This window comes from Camelus ferus, chromosome 10 (genome assembly GCF_009834535.1).
Source record: "Camelus ferus isolate YT-003-E chromosome 10, BCGSAC_Cfer_1.0, whole genome shotgun sequence".
NCBI lineage: Eukaryota > Metazoa > Chordata > Mammalia > Artiodactyla > Camelidae > Camelus > Camelus ferus.
The window spans coordinates 10,649,492-10,671,593 of NC_045705.1; the positions used below are offsets into that span (position 1 = coordinate 10,649,492).

General features: G+C 37.3%; 1 protein-coding gene and 1 long non-coding RNA gene across 2 annotated transcripts in view; one reads left to right on the plus strand and one right to left on the minus strand.

Moving 5' to 3' along the window:
- Positions 1 to 22,102, plus strand: part of FOLH1B (folate hydrolase 1B) — a 49,754-nt gene that overhangs the window by 621 nt on the left and 27,031 nt on the right. Inside the window, exons 2-7 of the mRNA XM_032488363.1 lie at positions 1,928 to 2,036; positions 6,846 to 7,032; positions 9,576 to 9,677; positions 15,866 to 15,991; positions 16,762 to 16,948; positions 19,853 to 19,946. Of these exons, the coding sequence (XP_032344254.1) occupies positions 1,928 to 2,036; positions 6,846 to 7,032; positions 9,576 to 9,677; positions 15,866 to 15,991; positions 16,762 to 16,948; positions 19,853 to 19,946 (805 nt within the window). The remainder of the gene's footprint in view (positions 1 to 1,927; positions 2,037 to 6,845; positions 7,033 to 9,575; positions 9,678 to 15,865; positions 15,992 to 16,761; positions 16,949 to 19,852; positions 19,947 to 22,102) is intronic.
- LOC116666319 lies at positions 45 to 21,776 on the minus strand. Its single transcript, XR_004323106.1, has 3 exons — positions 21,118 to 21,776; positions 11,411 to 11,415; positions 45 to 56 (listed from the first exon to the last, which is right to left on the minus strand). It is a non-coding gene; the product is annotated as an uncharacterized LOC116666319 (long non-coding RNA).

The following is a 22,102-nucleotide window of genomic DNA, read 5'->3' on the forward strand; positions in this document are numbered from 1 at the left end:
GTCCAGAGAGTTTTGCAAGAAACGACCCTTACCTGTTTGGGGTCTGTGCTCTTGCGCTTCTGCCTGGAGCTGCTTCGTATGTACAGCAGGTAGGACTCAGGGCACTGCTGCATGAGAGACCTTTTCGCTCGCTTTTTCTTCTTGGGAGTACATACATAATGGAGGGACATTGTAACTGGCTGACACTGTTGTCAGTGCTCGGAACAGCTCTTTACCAGCAGTTCTTTCGCGTTTTCCCCGTGTACTGATTTGCAGACTCAGCCCAACTCTGCAAGGTAACCAGAGGGGCACCACGGACAAGCTGAGACTTTTAAATTCGAGTTTTGACTCTGCAACTTCTTCGTGGCCTTGAACAAGTTACTGAGTCTCTTAGCCTCAGTTTGTCTATCTTTATGATAAGAAGAGTATTTGTAACTTTTTGTACATGAATAGCTAAAGCTCCCGGCACAGTCTTGAGGTATTGGCCCTTTTCTTTATTCTTTTCTGATGAGGAGATGCTTCTAGTTGAACATTAATGTGCCGGACTAGCCTAAGGTATTGCCAGGTAGTTTGCCCCTACTCCCAATTCTGGGTCCGCTTTCTGGGATTTAGAAGACCAGGGCATAGACCAGTTAGGTTGGCACAGATTCAGTCTCTTTTTGCTTGCTGTGTGACCTTCGGGTCATTTAAAGACTTTTGAGCCACACTCTTCTCATAACTAACATGTGGATATTAGGGTTGTTGTGGGACTTAAATGAGGAAAGTGCTCTCAGTAAGGACACACTTCAACCTCAGTTAATTTTCTCAACTGTAAACACAGAAACAGACTTGGCAAGACTGGTATGGGGATTAACATCTTCTGCGTCTCTTACAGGCATTCTGTTCTCCCCAGTATTGCCCTCAGTACCATCCTTGCATCAGTGTTCAATGGTTTACACAGAATCAGTTCTTTATTAATGTTTGTTAATTTTTTCCTAGGATTCTGTGCTCTCCCCCCGCCCCAGGCCTCCCTCCCTCTTTATCCTGTTCATTTTTCAGATCTCAATTCAAGCATTTCATACTCACTGTGTCCTTCCCTGATCCTGAAGGGAAATCCAGTTCCCTTTGTTTTGCATACTGGTGGACCTGTATTTCTGCCAACCATTTATTTCAATAGGCATGTATATATGCATGTGTGTATGTCTATATGTGATGAATAACTGGGAAACTCCTTGAAAGCTGGCTGGGTGATTTTGGTAACCATTTTATGCCCAAATCATTTCTCTAAATAAACCCTGCAATGAAGCCAACTGTAAGGGCTAATGGCTTTATGTGACCTGGCCACCCAGTGCCTCCAGCCTTCTGTGGGCACTGCCGTCTTGCAGAGATGCTGGGTGAACTGTAGTTTGCATTGTAGCTTTCTGAAGTTGAACTTCTCAAACCTACTTCAGCTGAAACACAAAATCTCAGAACATTTTGTTTTAGTTTCAGAACCAGAACAAATTACAAGTCTGTATTGCTTTCAACTCTTCGAAATAATGTATGTACTTGAAATATACTCATAATTAATTCATCACATTTACTAAATGCTTATTCTGGATCAGCAGAGGATTAGTCACTAGGGATAGAAGCTTTAAGGAGAAAGAAGGTGGGTCTCTTTGCCTTCATTTTCCCCATTAGTTGAACCCTATTTAATGTTAGTGCTAATTTCATAAAATATTTCTTATCTAAGAACAATACTTACTGAAATAGGATTAAAAATATGTTACTATTGATTTGTAATTAAAAGTCTGTCTGCATGACCTTTTTTTTCCAGTGGAAGAAGGCAAGAGAAATTAAACTTCAGAACATCTCAGTTCATGCCAGAGGTCACTGATAATTCGTGTTTTACATGTGATAAATACAGTAATAAGGAAAAATACAACCTGTGTATAAGCTCATACCTCATTCCTATGTTTGTATTTTACAGGATGGTTTATAAAACCCTCCAGTGAAGCTACTAACGTTACTCCACAGCGTAATGCGAAGAAAGCATTCTTGGATGAGTTGAAAGCAGAGAACATCAAGAAGTTCTTATAGTAAGCATCTACTTGAAAGTTTATACGGACAATTTGTTGGAAATTTTTGTTATTCTGTTTGGAAGTTTTGATCTAATATTTCATAAACTGGAACTTTAGAAGTTTTATTTGTTGACGATCTTGTATCATATTTCATCTGGAGAGGATTATACCTTCTTCAGCTGAACTTCATCATGATAGATGTTTTAAAGCAAAAGTCAGGAAACTTTATGTAAAGGTCCACCTTTTATAGGCCAGCCAGGTTTTGGCACAACTACTCAGATCAGCTATTATGGCACCAAAGAAGCCATAGAAAATACATAAATGAGTTAAATGTGGCAGTTTTGACAAAACTTTATTTATTGGCACTGAAATTTAAATTTCATATAAATGGTATGTCATAAAAGATTAATCTTCTTGATTTTTTTCACCTATTTGAAATGTGATAACCATTCCTAGCTTGTGGGCTGTAGCAAAACAGGAAGTGAGCTGGATTTGGTCAGTGAAACATAATTTGCTGACTCCTGTTTTAGAGGAAGATGGTATATTTTAGTCAAAAGAATAAATTAGGACTTTGAAGTCAGACATACATAACGTTAAACTCCATCTTTGCCCATTGATATTGAAGTAACTTTCGGTGAATACTTAACCTTCCTGAGCTCCCATTTGCACATCTGTGAAATGGGGATGATGATATTCATGTGATGAGCATGAAATTATAGAACATATATGTGACCTTGTGTAAAAACGAGCTCCCTATTTCCTGAAATAGCTGTCTCTGGTGTAGAGCAAAAGAGGTAAATGAATAAATTTGAAAAGTATTTGCAAAGCAACAAAAAATAAAACACTTTTACTGAATGCTTGATTAGAATACAAACTTTTTCAAAGCAAAATGCTTGAAGTCCCTGATAATGATGAAAAGATTTCTTAGTAAATATAAGTTATAATTTTATATAAAAGACAGTCAAGTAAATATATATATGCATAGATGTACAAACATATATGTCTACTTAATTATGATAGAATTAAAACTATGAATAAAATTTCCTAGGGCACCTAGCGAGTCTATGGGAGGGCCATTTCAAATGAGAGACCTGGGAGCTTCAATTCTGTGGGAAGCCCTCTGCCTCTTGCACATGCCTTACTGTAATTGTGTGTAATAGCTATACTGAAGGTCGTCTGTTGAGATACATTCTTCACTCCTAGACAGAGCTGCTATCTCTGTTTCCTTCCTCCTTTCCTAACCTGGAGTGACCAGCAAAGAAGAAAAAATGAATGCCTTCTTTTATTTCATTCTCTGGAGCCTTGAGCAGGACCAGAGCAGTCAGCTTCTTGCTTGTTTCCGTGGCCTTGACTAAGCTCCTCTGTTTAGAACTCTAGGGTTTTCACCATTAACACACAAAAGAGAGAGATGAACAGAACCTCCAGTCACCCCTCCAAGGACTACAGAATCTCCAGAAGGCTCCCAGACGCTCCAGATTCTCAATTCGCTATTTATCAGAGTGCTTTCAATCTAATTACACCCTTAGGTCAGGGGTTATTAAAGTCTCAGATCCTCGATCTTGTTCCCCTTTGCAACCTTTGCTTTACAACTAAAGATTTTTCCACTGCTTCTGCCTCTCAGTAGCGGCTGGGAGGACTAAGTAGGGGCTACCTTTACAGTCTCCCTTGGGGTGCAGGGGTGCCCTGTTTTCCCTTTTATTTTGTTAACACCTGGTTAAATTCTCAGATCCTTTCACTGTTTTCTCTGTCTTTAAAAGCTTTGTGGGGGATGGGGGAAGGGTATAGCTCAAGTGGCAGAGCACATGCTTAGCATGCATGAGATCCTGGGTTCAATCCCCAGTACCTCCTCTAAAAATAAATAAATAAGCAAACTTAATTACCTCCCCCCCAAAAAAGATCAGAAAATTAATAAATAAATAAAGGAGCTTTCCTCCCCCACCCCGTTCTGAAAAACAAAGTTATTTTAGAATTTTACTAATCTGCATTTGAATACCAGTTCCACCTTTCACCAGCTGTCTTTAAGTCATCTAACTCCTCTGAGCACTGTTCATCATTTGTAAACTAGATGCAATGTATCAGAACAGGAATATCAATAGCGCCCTTTATTAACTGAGATAATGTGATGGATAATACTTGGAACATATTTAAACTTTTCTAACCAGACAGAGTTGTATGAAACTATTTTTTAATACATGTCATTGGCTATTTTGGATTATTCTTTGTATTAAAAAAAAAACCTTGATATTCTAATAGAATCAACAGATTGCTTGTGACACACTTCTCAATCGACTTAAAAAAAATATGAACTGCTTTTTATTAGTTATCTAATGGAGCCTCAAATCTTTGTGAGTTAGTGAGGTAGTAATATTCTTTCCATGTACCAATGAAAGTTAAGACATAGCCAGGATTATACAACAAGTTAGTGGCAAAACCTGTAGTACACTACTTACAGGATTTTGTGCCAATTGATTTATTTATCCTTGGAAATGGATCTTTTTTCTTGCTTGTCATTTTCAGGATCAACTTTGCTCCAAACGGGTAGGTTCTAATCCTAATCATAGCACACTTATATCCTAGCTGGTAATGACAAAACTTTAACCAGGAATTTCATTCGTAACCTTACCTAACCAAACTTGGGTCTGCTAGCCTGCTATGCAGCAAATCTGTAGACACTGGGTTGAGATGAAGGAGTAGAGACAGCATTTATTGCAGGGCGCCAGACAAGGAGAACAGACAGCTCATGCTGGAAGACCAGAAATCCCCAATGGCTTTCAGAGTGGGGTTTTTAAAGGCAACATTTAGGGGGAGGGTAGCAGGACTTTCTTCTGATTGATTGGTGATGAGGTAGCAGAGTGATGTTTCCAAAATCTAAATCATCAGCCTTCTGGTTCCAACTAGTCTGGGGTCTGTGTGCTTGTAGTCAACATGTAGTCACCAACCTCCACCTTGGGGGGGGGGTGTCTTAGTTTCTGCAGAACAGCTCAAAATATGCATCAGGTTGTGATACTGCTTAAGCTATCATTACTTTTCTTGCTTGACTGCGTTTCCTTTGTTTCCGCATTCTCTCAATTCCCTAATTAGTAACTTCGAGTCTGCTCTTCAGCACTCGGGGAAAGCCTAGGAGACTAAAACCTTTTTCTACAAACAAGAAACGGGGGACACTGAGAGGCTTTTGTACCCAGGAGGGCCCCACAGGGTCCTGCTTAGTTGCAATCCCCCTTGTTCTTCAGTGCTCATTAATCCTGAGGGGAACAGAGATGGGACAAGAAAGGGAATAAAGCTTTGGATAGAGAGGATAATCATAAACTTGGCAGAGGAACTCGGTTTTAGGGAGATTCAGTTTCAATAATAATGAAGTCTGATAATGATCTGTGTGTGTGTGTGTGTGCGCGCGCGTGTGTGTGCGTGTGTAGGTTTAAGTCTCCCATAACGAGTCTACTTTCATCCAAGAGCAGAGGTATAGCTATCACTTCAGGAAACATGCATAATCTACATCTGCTTTAGTTATGTCACAGTTTGGATTTGTGTAATATGGAAGAAAAGAGCAACCTGTTGGCTGTTTTCTGTTGCCTTTGTGGGTATCCATTGATGAAGGGGCACATAGACTCCTGAGCTGCCTCTTAACGTTGTGTTCTCTCCATTACTTTCTTTTGCAAATATACATTAGAAATCCTATGTGAGGTGTTAAGCCCCTAAAATTTTACTGAATGAGGATTTTTAAATACTACTTTCGTAAATACAGTTTAAATGATTTTGACATAATTATAAAATCAATCATAGGAATCTCGCCCCCCATCCCCACCTTTTAAAAGATACACAGTAGAATCAAACATTAGAAATAGGGATCATCATCATGTTGTCTATTAGTTTGTTTTGTTTTTTTTTAATCATCACAAGGATGGAAGTGTGTTGACTTCAGAAAAACCTACATATTTAGAACCAGAAATTCATGAAGTTCAAGAAGTCCCTGAGCTAGAAAGAAAGAAATGTCTTTTCGTGATACATGATGCTTTTTCAAATGAGGTTTTTTTCCTTGAAGGGATTTAAGTTGAAAATATCAATGAACTGAATCTTCAGGGAAACAGCAAATTTCCAAGACAGAGAAATATAAGACAAATAAACAATAGCACCACTGTGTACGCATATTAAATGAGAAATTAGTCTATTCGTGAAAATATCTGTGGTAGCTAAAACTTTGGCCACAGTCTATTTGTTAAAGACATTGCTGGTTGGACTGTTTCTCATCACTGACTTTAAGCGTATTATTTTGCATGGTGAATAGAGTAAAAGAGATTCAGTTTGAGCTTGTGTAAATATGATCAGATTACTCCTTAATGAAGACACTTGATAAATGGTTGCTAATCAAAAGTTTTCTCACTTGGCTGTAACTTTCAGTATTTAAAAATAAATGTAATTATCAGTAGTTCTTGGCATGTAAGAGCTTGATCTTTGGATGAAAATATTGTTTATCTTCCAATTATATTTCACAAGGTGAAGTAAACAGATAATTCCATGAAAGTTCCAAGATGCCTGGGTCTTAAGGAAAGAATGTGACACTGTCCTCATCTATTATACAAGGATACATCTACAGTATTGCACATAACAATTCTCTACAAAGATCAGTGTATCTTGAATGAGTACAAATTAGAGCACGAAAATTTCAAAACACACGTGAAAGTCTATTTGATGCAATAATAGTACCACTTTGCTTTTTTGATGTGTCACATTTCAAGGTATTTTTTCATATAAATCTGCTTTATTTGGTGGTTGATTTGGGATAAAGGCTGACTAAACAATTTTTAACCACTTTGAATTTTTGTTTGACAGTAATTTTACACGGATACCACATTTAGCTGGAACAGAACAAAACTTTCAGCTTGCCAAGCAAATTCAATCTCAGTGGAAAGAATTTGGCCTGGATTCTGTTGAGCTAGCCCATTATGATGTCCTGTTGTCCTATCCAAATAAGACTTACCCCAACTACATCTCAATAATTGATGAAGATGGAAATGAGGTAAAAAGAAAGAAGAAAGAACCCCCACCCCAAATCTGCTCTTTTCGAATACCTTCTGTGAAGGAACGCCCTATACTATCTCCACATATTGACAGAAATCAGTATTGAAACTTGTGAATGGTGTCTTTAATAATCTTACTTCCAGCTTCAGCTCTTATGATGCTTGAATTTAATGTGATGATTGAAAGATTCTGAGAAGTTAACGCTTGATGACAGTTACTATTTTCTATTTAGTGTTGCACATTAATATATATTAGTAAACTTCCAAGCAACTAAATTAGATACTTTTTTGATAGGTTCAGATTATAAAGACCATGCATAGATTTGAGGGTGCTAGGAAGTCCAGAGATGGGCTGTTTGAGCCAGCAGGTTTGTATTGGTACTTAATGATTATATCTCATGTGATCATACGTCCGGCTGTGTGCCCAGATGTGGGCATTTGTAGGGGAGAGAGTTTTGAGAGAAATTCTATGGAATGATATCTACTCCAAAGAATTTACAATCTTCTTTGCAAGTGAAGGCACATATTTGGGAAAGAAGGTAATACAAGTAATTGAGCTATTTCTTATCACGATATAGATTCAATATGCAAGCTTATGAAATATAATTCACATATTCATCCCTTTTTAGCATACTTTAGAGCTCCCATATCTAAAATAGCCCCTTTTACTCTAGATTGCTTCCTTCAGTCCTTTTGTTATTTGGGCCTTCTAAATTGGGTGTAGCTTCAGATATGTCTGGCTTGATTAGTCAACTGAAAATGTCATGTGGTTTAAGTATACATAAAATTTTAATCACCTTCTCTTATTGACTAATGAATCAGTCTCTTCTTAATGATTAATATGCTGTTTTGCGGTCCGTGATATGATCTCATGCTAAATTTCATAATATGAGTTGAAACTTCCCATATTAACTATTTTATTTATTTTTTATTTGGGGGGGTAATTAGGTTTATTTATTTACTTATTTTTTTAATGAAGGTACTAGGGATTAAACCCAGGACCTTGGGCGTGCTAAACACACACTCTACCTCTGAACTATACCCTCCCCCATATTAACTATTTTAAATTATAGTTGTTAACACTGTTTAACTTACAAAAGTCTTTTTCAAAATTTTAAAAATATTTTATGGTTAGGTGTGGGTAATACCAATATATGTTCTGTGATCCCATAATCTTTTAAATAAGTGGTGACATATCTATATAATTATCTACTAAAGGGTCTTTAAAAGTATATTTAGGGAAATTATTTAATGGCATAATAAAATATTGGGTAGTATAAAAAAAAAGTACTTAAACCAAATTCGATCTATCAAATTTGACGATTGTGTACATTGAGGAAAAGAGTAAGCTTTCATTTCTCTTCTTGTTTTCTTCCTCTTCACCTCCTAGTTTTGACTGTACCGTTGCTTTTATTCCATTTCATTATCTGTTTTTTACTATTACAAGCATTTATGAAATTTCTAAAGCCTGTCACTTAATATAAACATATCATGTAGCAGTTTCATTTTAGAGATTTTCCTGAATTGTGTTAGCTGCCAAAAGCTTAGTCATTGTTTTGACCGTTATATCATTAATTCATTTTAATTTTTATCTAAGTTCTACCTGCACACAAAGAATCACCTAGTTCTCCAAAGGGCCTTGCTGCCTCCCTATTTCCTGCTTCCCTGAGGCAATCACTATCCAACCCTGAGTTGATTCTTTTGATACTCACCTCTATTTTTTTTTTAAATAATGTGCTCGTATTGCTTATGTTTCAGATCTAGGCATTATTTTCTGACATTGTGACGGTTCAGCTCTGTTCTCTTTCCTGTGCCCCAGCTACAAACACTCTCTTACCCTCACCCGCCTCCCAGTGTAGCGTAATTACTGTGACTAACCATTCACAGCCGAGCTGTGTTGTAAATTGCAAACTCCCTTATCTGGGCCGGCTCTAGACTTTGTCTTTTAATCCTTATGCTTCTCTCATGGGACCCCAGGCTTTGATAGTTACAACTAAGGCAAAAGCAGACTTCAGTGCTACCTTTCAGGATTCTTGCTTCCATGTCATTTTTTTTTTTCTGAGTATTCCTTACATTCTTTTTCCAATTCAGTGACACACTTAAAAAGATTATGTTATATTTGATTCAATGTTTTTAGTTCTTTTCAGTGTGAATATTTAGATACTGTCCAGTATAGTTTCCCCAAAATGAAATATTTTGTCGAAGTGAATTTAATACTTAATTTGCTCGTAAGTAATTGTCTCAGCATGGCTGTAGGTGACTAAGAACACTGCATCATGTTGCTTTCTATTTAAGGATTCAAGTTTTCCTTCTAAATCAAAAACTGGTGCTTATAGATCCTCTAAGGGTCTGTAGTTTATTCATCTCATGAAATCCTCACAGCTTCTAGCACAGTGCTGGCTCTTTGATATGTATTCTCAAGACACCAAAGGACGGATTAACCCTCTGCTGACAAAAGAGATAATACACTTGTTTCCTTGTTTGATGGGAGTAATCAAACTTGACCTGCTTTGCTTCTATTGATTTTATCTTGTTTCTCTAGATTTTCAAGACATCATTGTTTGAGCCACCTCCTCCGGGATATGAAAATGTTTCAGATGTTGTGCCACCTTTTAATGCCTTCTCCCCACAAGGAATGACAGAGGTAAACATGCAATACAATACAATAAAATAACAGACAGATCCCCCTCCTATGGGCAGGTCGTAAGGAAGGGGGTATGAAGGAGGTTTTAGATATAATTCAAATTAATCTTTTTCACGTTTAAGAAATAGAATTTCTTAGTAATAGAAAAGAATATATATTATTTTGTGTTCATAGTGTTTTTTCAAGATAAAATGTATTATGCTGAGATGCAGCAATCCAAAATGTGCATTTATTGACTTTGACAAATGCACATACCTGTGTAATCCAAACCCCATCAACATAGAGAATATTACCATCACTTCAGAAACTCCACGCACCCCCAAGGCGATCATTCTCCTGATCTTTTTGCCACCATCGATTGGTTTTGCCTATACTAGAAATTCATATAAATGGGATTGTATAGCATATAATCACGTGTCTAGTATCCTTCAGTAAGAAGGGTCTTCTTTCCTTCTTATTTACAGTGGTATTTCTGTGTAGCCAGAATATACAAAAAATACTAATACCTCTTTATTTTAAAAATAGCGTTAGAATTACCAGATTAAATATATACAGACAAGTGATATATAGCAGCAGAAAATGCAACAGAGATATAATTTAAAATAGCCATAAAATATAAAATACATTGTAAAAATTATTAAATTAAATGGGTATGAACTAGTTGAAGAACACTGAAATTTACAGAGCAGAGAAAATATTATGTATAAAGAAAAAGATCATGTTTCTGGATGGGAACACAGAATGTTATAAGGAGAAAATTACACCCACATTAGTTGGTGGGTTTACCGTATCATCAGTTAAAATCCCCTAATTAATTTTTGTACTTTGTTTTTCTTTTTAATTTTTATTTTATTTTTCTTTCCAGTTTTTTTGAAATATAATTGACATACAGCACTGTATAAATTTAAGGGATAAAACAAAATGATTTGACTCATAGACATCATGACATGATTACCACAATAAGTGTAGTGAACATCCATCATCTTGTATAGATACAGAAAGAAGCAGAAAAAATTTTTTTTCCTTGTGATGAAAATTTTTAGGATTTACTCTCTCAACAACTTTCCTATATAATATACAGCAGAGTTCATTATATTTATGTTGTGCATAAATTATGTGTTAAATCTCTAGTACTTATTTATCTGATAATTAAGTTTATGCCTTTGACTACCTTCGCCTAATTAATTACCCCTCCCCTCTACCCCTGCCTCTGGTAACACAAACCTGATCTCTTTCTATGAGTCTGTTTTTGAGGTATAATTGACCTGCAACACTGTATTAGTTCCTGTTACACAACACAGTGATTCAGTATTTCTGTATGTTTCAAACTGATCACCATGGTAAATGTAGTTATGATTTGCCACCATACAAAGATACTGCATAGTTATTGACTGTATTCCCCACACTGTACATTTTATACCTGTGACTCATTTATTTTGTTACTGGAAGTCTGTGCCCCTTAGTCTCCCTCACCTATCTCTCTCTTCCACCCACGTCCCTCCCCTCTGGCAACAGTTTATTTGTTCTATGTATCTATGACTTTGTTTCTATTTTGGTGTGTTTACACATTTGTTTTGTTTTTTAGATTCCACATATAAGTCAAATCATCAGGTATTTGTCTTTCTCTGTCTGGCTTATTTCACTTAGCCTAATGCCCACTAGGTCCGTCCATGTTGCTGCAGGTGGCAAGATTTCATTCTTTTTCATGGCTGAGTAATATTCCAATATTCCACATCTTCTTTATCCATTCATCTGTTGATGGGAATTTAGGTTGCTTCCATATCTTAGCTGTTATAAATAATTCTTCAATGAACGTAGGGTGCATATATCTTTTTGAATTGGTGCTTTGTTTACTTTGGATAAATATACCAGGAGTGGAATTGCTGGATCGCATGGTGGTTCTATTTTTAATATTCTGAGGAACCTCCATACTGTTTTCCATAGAGGCTGCACCAAGTTACCCACCAACAGTGCACCAGGGTTCCCTTTTCTCCACATCCTCACCAACACTTGTTATTTGTTGTCTTTTTGATGATAGCCATTCTGACAAATGTGAGATGATATCTCATTGTGGTTTTGATTTGCATTTCCCTGAGAATTAGTGATGCTGATCATCTCTTCATGTGCCTGTTGGCCTTCTGTATGTCTTCTTTGGAAGAATGTCTATTCAGGTCCTCTACTCAGTTTCTAATAGGTTGTTTGCTTTTTTGATGTTGAGTTGTATGTGTTTGTTGTATATTTTGGATATTTACCCCTTATCCTATTTATCATTTGCAAATATCTTCTCCCAGTCAGCAGCCTTACAGTTCTGTTGATAGTTTCCTTTGCTGTGCATAAGCCTTTTAGTTTGCTGTAGTCCCACTTGTTTATCTTTGCTTTTGTTTCCCTTGCCTGAGGAGACATATCTAAAATAATGTTGCTAAAACTGACATCAAAGAATGTACTGCCTATGTTTTCTCCTAGAAGTCATATGGTTTCAAGTCTTATGTTTAAGTCTTTAATCCATTTTGAATTTATGTTTCTATATGATGTGAGAAAGTCTAGTTTGATTCTTTTGCATGGAGCTGTCCAGTTTTGATAGAATTATTCTACTCATAAAAGAGTCATAGAGATTATTAACTCATTTCTTTTAAGCAGATTTAAACTTTTCCAGATTAACAGGTGGATAGAAGGTGCATGGGATTCTCCATGGAATTGTTGTTTGTATTCAATATTAAATTAGTTTGCTGGCTGATGTGTTTCACTGGATTACCAGTAACTCAAGCAGTGGAGTATTAATTTTTTTTAATTATTTATGTCTGTATGTGTGCTTGAGTTGTTTCACTATAACGTAATCTTCTGGAGTGTGACATACTGGACTTTGCTTTAGATTATTTGAAATTAGCTATTTGACAATGCCCATGAAGTACAGCCTAAGCTAGCGGTTCTCACACTTCAGCATGTGCTGCAATGATCAGAGGGCCTGTAAAACACAGATTCCGGTTCCTTCCCCCTGAGTGTCAGTAGGTCTTTAATGAAGCCTGAGAATTTGTTTCCAGCGAGGTCCTAGGTGGTGTTGATTCTGTGGATTGAAGAAACATGCTGTGAGAACCAATCCTGGCTCTCCTAACACGAGCAAGAAGATGGAAGCTTGGAAGTAATGGAAAATTCTAGGCTCACAGTGCAAGATTGTATTTATTCCCAGTTGGAGAACAATGGTACAGTGTAAATGTTACAAGAAGGTCATTGTCTGATAACAAAGGGTTTTTTTCCCCTAACTAGCAGTGACAACTTGCATTTGTGAAGTGCCAAGAGGGCCCGTCTGTCACGCTTGTTTTCATTTTCTAAGTTTACTGTAATTTTCAAACTAATGTTTTCTCCAGTTCCTTCTCTGTCATAATTTGTTATGTGAGGAGTATAGTAAAGTAGCTCGTCTCCCTAAAGTAGGTGATAGTAAACAGGAATACATTTCAAGTAGAACTTTTACACAAAAACAAAATTCACTGAAACCAAATTGGTTCATGACTGTGTGTTCACAGTTGGCATTAAAAGTGAGCCCCAGAGAAGACCAACAATTACAAATCAGACGCACAGTGCTGTCTTCCACAGTGCGTTAATGTTGCATTGGTCTTAGGAAGAAAAATAAGAGCTAAAAGTAAGCAAAGATTCAAATGTCACCTTCTCAATAGACTTTCTCCTTTTTTGAAAATTGCACCCAATTGAGTACTAGTTCCCTGTTTGCCTACTGTGTTTCAACTTTTTAAAAATTTTTCTGCAGAACTTATCACCTTTTAATATACAATACAATTTACTTAGTTATTAATTTTATTGTTTATAGTATCTCTCTGCTCTCCAGACTAATGTAAGTTTCTTGAGGACAGAGATTTACTGTATCCCTAATTCTCAACATGATGTGTCTTCAACAGGCTTGTCAAATGCATCCTAGAATCAGCTTGGAAACAACCTTATTTCAAGATGTTACAGGTTTATTGTGCACATGTCAGGAGACATGTGGTCGAAGAGAAAAACAATAAACAAAATAAAATTCAAACTAGAGTGTGTGAAGACTTTTCAAAGGCAGACGTAGGATCATTTTAAAGAAATCAGTTGCATCATCAATTTCTCAGTGTACTCTGTCACGGAATTGAGAACTAGCCTGTGGCGAGGTCCTGCTGGCACTCAGTCCCCACCTCCCTATTTACAGTTACTTTTCTCTTATTTTATGAGTAAGAGACATCACTCATCCATCCTAAGACAATAGGAAGCATATCTCTGAGTTGTAAAAAAACAATCTCTGGAACTCCAAACAAAGAGATGATGGTGAAAGATTCTAATAGCTGGGTAACAAAGATTTGGCAAGTCAAATGGTTTGCAGTTGAACAAAATTAAGGATGAACCTAGTTGAATTTCCAGCTGATATCATTAGAATGAACTTGGATAACAGATCAGTGTGAGGTTAAGGTGCATAACTTAGAAAGAGTTTAAATAATTTAGTGAAAATTCCATAACAAAATTTCTTTCATTCCCATCCCAAGGTTCCTCAGAACTTATGTCTAAAAATAAGAAATGTGAATAAAATTGATCCTAGCTCTGAACTTATTCTGGAAATAATTTATTCATCCATAGATCCATAAGCTAATACTTTTCATACCTCATAGCACTAAAAGTTGTATTTCAAGTAAAGTGTTCTGCTTAGGTATTATTTATAAAGGTTTGTAATGATGTTGTTAGACTCGCTTTGATGCTACTGATAATAACAGTAAGTTGTTCTTGAAGAATTTTCTTAACATGCGCAGCCTGAATCATAGGAAATAAATATTTTTAAAACTTCTATCTATGTATCTATCTATCTATCTATCTAACTATAAATTTACACATACATTCTTAATCAAGGGAGGTTTGGCAGTGATTAATAAAAGACTTTCAAGCATACCCAGATTGTAGGTACTAGAAACTGAAACGGAATTGAGCATGCTAGATGTTAATTAAGGAGCATTCTCCTGGGATCGATATCTGTGGCGGGGAGGAGCAGGAAGCTGGAACAGGCAGAGGGAGAAACTGCATCTCAATGCCAGCTCAAGGACAGCCTCAGCTGACCCGATGGGCAGCTCTGGAGTCAGAACAGCCCTTCAGGATTGCCCTGGTTTGGACAAAGATGTGCAGGGCTTTATATTCCCTCCTTGATCAGTCATTGAATGTGTGCATCCTAAGAAGGGGCACGACCTTGAGCGAGGTGACCATAGCTGATCTCACGGGACAGAGAGCCTTCCCTGCAGCAGGAGTAGGAACGCTTGCATTGAAGGGGAATCTGGGCAGGGCACCCTTGTGTCCCGCCTGAATATATTTTACTTGAGAGTAGAATGCTTTAGGGAAGGGGGACAAATAAACACAAGTTCAAGGAGAAACAGTGATGATAAGATTCAGACTGACCAGAGAGTGTGTTTTTTAAATGGATGATGTTGAATAATAAATCAGTACAGCATTTAAATTCCTCTGGATACCTATAAAAAGTGAGTTGCTTCTAAAAATGTTAATATTTATAATGGGCTAGAAATTGCATTCTTTGCAGCTACTTAAAAGGCATGATAAAATTTCAGGTGTCAACTTGAAAATATATTGGGGTACATTGCTTTTCAAAATTAATTTAGGAAGTAGGTGAGCAAAGAATGTGTGAAGAACACCGATCTAACTGGCCATTTTACAGACAGTATATTGAGACTCAGAGATGGTATAAGACTCTCACATAATCATCCTAATGATTTGAAACTAGATCCGTAAAGCAGTGATATTATCTGACATTTCTTCTTTATCCTGTGGTGTGAAGACCCATTAAGCTACTGTTTGAGGATGTATTTCAAAGAGAATAATGCTGTCTTCAGTGGCTTCTTAATGCAGGGTGCCTGGACCCTTCCAAATTGCATGCAGCAGTGTGTGTGTTTATGTGCCTTTTTCTGGGGAGCGCTTCTATAGTTTTATAACCACTGCAGAGGAAGCATAGATATTAACAAAACTGACTATTTAATTCACAGGTCTCTAACCCAGCTAGTTGTCTTATCAAGTCCATTTCTCCCTTGAATCTCTTATCCGAAGCTCATACTTTTCTGGCCCTGTTGCTTCTTCCCCCGTTCCAAGATGTGACGCTGTCCTCATGCAGAGAAACCTCTTTGTAGTAAATCTTTCTTGTACTAAGTCACCCGTGATCTCAACAGGGTGACCTCGTGTACGTTAACTATGCGCGAACCGAAGACTTCTTTAAACTAGAGCGGGACATGAAAATCAATTGCTCTGGGAAGATTGCAATTGCCCGATATGGGAAAATTTTCAGAGGAAATAAGGTAAAAATCATCTCTTATTTCCTTTTCTGCAAAGATAAAAAGTTATGGTGTGTCTTACGTGAGGTGAACCGCATCCTTACAACTTTCTGAAGACTGTGACCTTCTCATAGGCTGTGCCCATGCTCACCTAATAGGATGACACATATATTTACTGCCTTAGATGGTGATTTTCAATTGGGTCTTTGGAATGTGGCCAGTATACATGTTCAAGGAGAACAGATTTTTTTCCACACCTACAGATCATGCCTCTAATTTACAAAGAAGTATGCACTGAATTTGTCAGTATCTTTGTTTTAAATGTTATCTTTGAAAATATTTACTAAATTAAATCTTAGTATGAGTTCTCACTGTAGGTAATGAGAGAAATCAATTTATACATAGCAGTTTTGAAAGTTACTATCGCTTGATTTCTTAATGTTTTTTTCTTCCCTGGGGGAAAATTAAATTTCAGAAATATTCAATCATAGAAAAAGTGAGAATCTATTCTGTGGATTCTATTTGTTCATTGTGCTTCTGGAACTAGAGGAAGAAAACAGCCAGTACTTGCTTCCACCAATATGTACATTTTCCAAATATGCTGCTCTGAGGGCTGATCCAGCCATGGAAACTCATTTGTAGAGCCTGCAGAAGGAATAGGAAAAAGCCAGTTCTCTGTGAGACGTCCTTTGTTAGAGGTCTAGTGGTAAAAGAGTGAAGATAATGTGTGGCTGCTTATTTAAGTGTAATTTTGAATAACCAACCTAAAACAAGAAAGACATTGTGTTTCCCAGGTTAAAAATGCCCAGCTGGCAGGTGCCAAAGGAATCATCTTGTACTCAGACCCTGCTGATTACTTTGCACCTGGAGTGGAGCCCTATCCAGATGGTTGGAATCTTCCTGGACGTGGTGTTCAGCGTGGAAATACCTTAAATCTTAATGGCGCAGGGGACCCTCTCACTCCCGGTTACCCAGCAAATGGTGAGTGATCAGACCGTAACCATCAGAAACAAACAACATTTTTACGTGATTCTGTCAAAGGATTTCCTTTGATAATGTATGTCTTTTTCTTACTTTACATCTAAGAAGAAAATTAAAGAGTTCTGAACTCTGGTAATTATTGGTTCTGGTCCCTTATCCCGTATTTGGAATCCTTGAGTCTGATAGGTTTTGAAATGCAGACATTTCCAGGTATTTAAAAGTAACCTGGTGTGTACACCAGGTTATTGCATAGCATTCACATGGGCGGCTGGGACAGAATACAGGAAGCAACATGTAAATATATGGGCAGCAAAATATATGAACAATCCTATTAAGCAGCGGTAGGTAAGTAATATAAATAGACTCGTGTCTGCTCAAGTCAAACGTTGCTGCCAAATGAGTTCACATCAGATGATGTTTTATTGCCAAGTACAGTCCCCCAAATTAATGGATTTCACAGGTTTTTTGAAATTCTAGTTGTGGATAAGGGAGAGTAGGACAGAAGTTCTATAAACCTTTAGAATACGGCACATTTAGAATACGGAGTCCAGAACAGGCTTGGGGTATCATTACTGCATAAAGACAATAGTAATTCAAGGGGTGTTTCCTAAATGCTGGCCCTTCACATCCATTAACAGTCCTTTAAGCTTCATCATGTTATTTTCTTTATTTGACAGAGGAGGGAAGTGAGGCTAGAAGTAAGCAGTCGGCCCCAGGTCATGACATCACTAAACGAGGAGTGGGGATTCAGATTCTGACAGTCGGGCTCCAGAGTCCATGTGTGTGTCTTAGGCTGAAATGCTCTGCTGTAAAACAGTAGAGCATTAACAAGGGGAGATGATTTATTTTGAATGTGCTCAGCTATTTGATGCCATTTGCAGAAACCTGTAATCATTCGGTTTGTGTGGTTTCTAACTAACTAAGGTGTATAACTTGGATAAAATAGGTTGCCAGATAGTGGCATTTCCATAGTTAATTTTCATCTGCTTTTTTCTATCAAAGTGTAGATGCCTTTAAAGCTTCTGTGCTTTGGCTTGATAAATCTTGGAACATACTACACTGACATAGATTTTTTTTTTTTAAGAAATACATATTGTCCTATAATAAAATCACATCAATCTACCTGAACTTTACTTACTTAGGCTTTTATTCCTAAGTTTTGGAAAAAAAACGAGACCTCTCCCAAGCTCTGTTGGTTATAAAAGCTCAAATTATGAACATAAAATAAGATTAACTGGAATATTTCTGCTTATTATTCTCAAATTTAAAAGATGACAGTATAGAAAGAAAAATCATGTTATCCCTACGGGACTTAACATTTGTGGAATTCTCTTTTGTGCCCTTTTCTTTTTATTTTTACTATTTATTATAGAATACTTCAAACATATACAAAAATGGAGATAATTATCACCATTTTGCCAATTTCATTTTCTCTTTCATCGTCCCTTTTTTGATTATTACTCTAGAGAATTTTAAAACAAATCTCATGCAACATATCATTATGTCATTTTACCCATAAAAAAAAATAAACGTTTGCAATCACCTCAAGTTATTATAATTTAAAATTTTGGAAAAAAAATGGAAAAATAGCTCTTATTTTTCTTAAATATCAAGAAATGTCAGAATGTGTTTTTATTTTGAGGTAGAGTTTACATGTAATAAAATGCACAGATCTTAAGCGTTAACTCAAAAAAATTTTTTTAATTGCATACATCTGTGTCACTCAAAATATGATATAGGACATTTCTGTGACTCCAGAAAGTCCCCTGGTGCTCCTTTCTGGTCAGTTTTCACCACACCTGCCCGCAGAGGCAACCTCACTGATTCATTTGCTTTTGATCTTCATATAAATGGAAGCAGACAGTATCTATTGTTTTGAATGTTGACAGAAAATCAAATTAACTGTCAAGCTAAGAGGAAAGAACACAGAATTTTAGTTAAGCCAAACTGAGAATTTTAAGCAGGAAAACAGATTCTTAGAACCTGTGAGAAGCATTCCACTGGTCAGGAGTTAGAGATAAGGTTTTACACAGTTTTGAGACAAAGAATGTATGTACTGTATTGACAGGTTAGCATTGTACATAAAGTTCCACAGAGATGTTTTGATCAGTTATGCATTTACAGAGAGAGCCTTTGGTCAGTGTGACCTCCGGTCTGGGAGGGAAGAAAGACAATCTTAACATTACAATGCTGGCATCTGCAGAAAAGGACCATTTTCCTCAAAGGTGGGTTATAGCCTCCGGCTTTGAGGTGATCTGGTTAATGTACACAGCAGACGCACACTGCACAACAGGAAAGGCCACCCCAAAGAGGGCGTGCTGTTTTATTTCTTTCTCAGCTTGATGCTGCTGTGATAGAAAAATGTATGATTTTTCCTCATCATTCGCCTTGCTGCTTTCACTCAGTATAATGATTAGAGATCAGCCATGTTTTTGTGTGTATCAATAGTTTTTTCCTTCTGATTGCTGAGTACAGTCATATTGTGGGACTGTTCTACAAATTGCTTATTCGTTCTCCTGTTTCCAGACAGCTGGACCGTGTCTAGCCTTGGCTGCTCAGACTCAGCTGCTATGAGCAGTTTTGTGCACGTCTTTCTGTGAACATATGTTTTCATCTCTCTTGGGTAAATACCTAGGACTGTAATTGTTGTGCCATAGCGCATCATTTTGTATAACACGACTTGTCAAAGAAGTAACCCAAAGGGACCGCATAATTATACACTCTTCCAGGAAACGGATGAATGTTTCAGTTGCTCCACATTCTCACTAACATTTGAAGTTGTTCGTCTTTTTCATTTTAACAGCTCTAGTTAGATGTACTTTAAGAATGTGCTGAATGTGGTTCACAGAGAACGTTTTGAAAGGGACTCCACTTTTATCAGAAGGATGTTCAACTTTTTTTCAGAATATGCTTATAGACGCGACATTGGAGAAGCTGTTGGTCTTCCAAGTATTCCTGTTCATCCAATTGGATACTATGATGCACAGAAGCTTCTGGAGTAAGTTTGTAAGAAACAGACAGATGGGCTGTTTGGGTAATTCTCCTTACTGGCAGTCTTCACCTTTTACGCTTTTATCTCTGTTGTTTGCTACTGAAATTCTCTAGTGGGTGAGGCATACAATTTTATCATGAGTTTAGAGAACAGGGGTTCTAATCTGGAGTTTGCTTTAAATACTGGTATCCAGTGTGACAGCCAGCAGAGTGGGCCTTTCAGATCCTCAACTTCTCAGTCGGTGGCTGAGAGCGGCAGGATGCTAAATGAGGCCCACGACTGGGAGTCATGGGACTCCGCTGATCAGAGACTCCGGCACAGGGCTCCCTGACAGCCTTGCCCAACTGGATGCTCTCATCAGCGTGCTTTTCCTCCTCCTCTTTCTCCTCTACCCCATGTCTGCCCTGCATTGCAGTCTGATGGCTCTCTCAGTCTTTCCCAGCTCCCTTCACAGGCCTTTCCCCTAAGAAATCTCCTACTCTCATTGCCTACTTCTTGGAGGACCTGGAATAACACTCTTTGAAAGCATCTAACATTTGGTTTTCGTCTCTGTTCCTGTCCTTCCTCTGCTTTCATTATTGAAGCTTCGCCAAATTTGTTACTATTTCACGTGACACTGCAACTCCTTCCTCTTTCCCGTCCTGCTTTCTCCCATCTGCACGCCCCTTCTTCTCCGTCACCCTTCAGCGCTAACTTCTCTGAAAGTGGAATCGCTGGGAAACCAAAGTGTCCAGCCTTAGACCCTTTTCTTCTTTCAGTTCAAGGCATTTTAAATCATTTTATTCTAGTATCTATAAGAAGACTTTTTATGACCCAGTGCAATGCCCTCATTTTTACAGGTGAGGAGGCTGTCGTCAGAGACTTGAGGGATCTGTCCAATTTAAGGGCAGATTAAGGAACTGCACCCTGTTCTTCTTTTTCATTTATTTTTTTTAGCTGTTAGCTTTTCTGCATGGGATTCAGGATGGGGCACAACTTTTGCAGGCACCTAAATATACTTACAAAGTCTAAATATTCATTATATTTAAAAGATGACATATACCATATATGATATGTATAGACCATATATATAAAAGATCTATATCTACTATGTATAGTACACACATACTATATATAAAAGAAATAGATACTGTTTATTTGGTGAGTATACAGGTGTATCTATATGTATACTATATACTTATAGTATAACCCCACTGCTGTAAAAGTCTAAAAAAGTGAGCCTGTGTTATCTTTGTAGTTAGAACAATGATGCATGAAAAGAAAGAAGGGAGCATCATATGGAATTGGGGGTAAGGTTCATTGGCCATGTCTACCATTTGACTGCTCTGGTAAACCAGCAGGTTTGGGCCGTGCCCTAGCTGTGTAGTAGAATTACTTGATCAAAAAAGTTACGAAGGCATTTTATCTCAAATGTGTTTAAGCCAGCTTCAGTAAGTCATTTTGCAAATGCAATCATCACTAATAATGTAGCTTCTATGGAAGTATATTTTGTATTCAAAACACCATGATTACAAAATGAATTTTGGAAGTACAACACATTTGAAAGGAGGAGATGGTCTGTATATATCAAAAGCAGTAAGTTTCTATTTCACCAGCGATACCTACTAAGGTATAAAGAAACATTCTACATGACTGGAATTTAGTCATAACAGTTTTGAGAACATATAATTTGTTTATGAACTTCACTGTGAAAATTCACTCCTTCTGCGTAATCATCTAGGGGTATTGCCACTTGTCCCTAGTGGTGAATTCTCATATTCCCACAAATGGTTAGCAGTGTAACATCATGTATTAACTAGAAAAGACAGCATTTTAAAAGCTGGTTGTATCATAAAATGGAAGTTTCTTAATAAATGTGTATGACAAAGAGGAGAGATAGAAAGTTACATAATGGCCCACGAATGCTGAGAACTTCAATAAAAAGTTGACGAAATGTGAGTTACAGTAAATTAAAACTATATTTACCTGGATGGGAGTAAAAGGGGGCAGCATGGCTGTTCTCCCCTATTCTTGTTTCCATCTGTACTGACAGGAGTGTGGTTGTACGGTTTCTATCTGCCTCCCTGAATAACTACCAGCATTAGAATGACAGCAACCACAAAACAGTGAAGACGATACTAATAGCATCTAACGCGCAGAGAGCGCTAATGATGTGCTGCGCT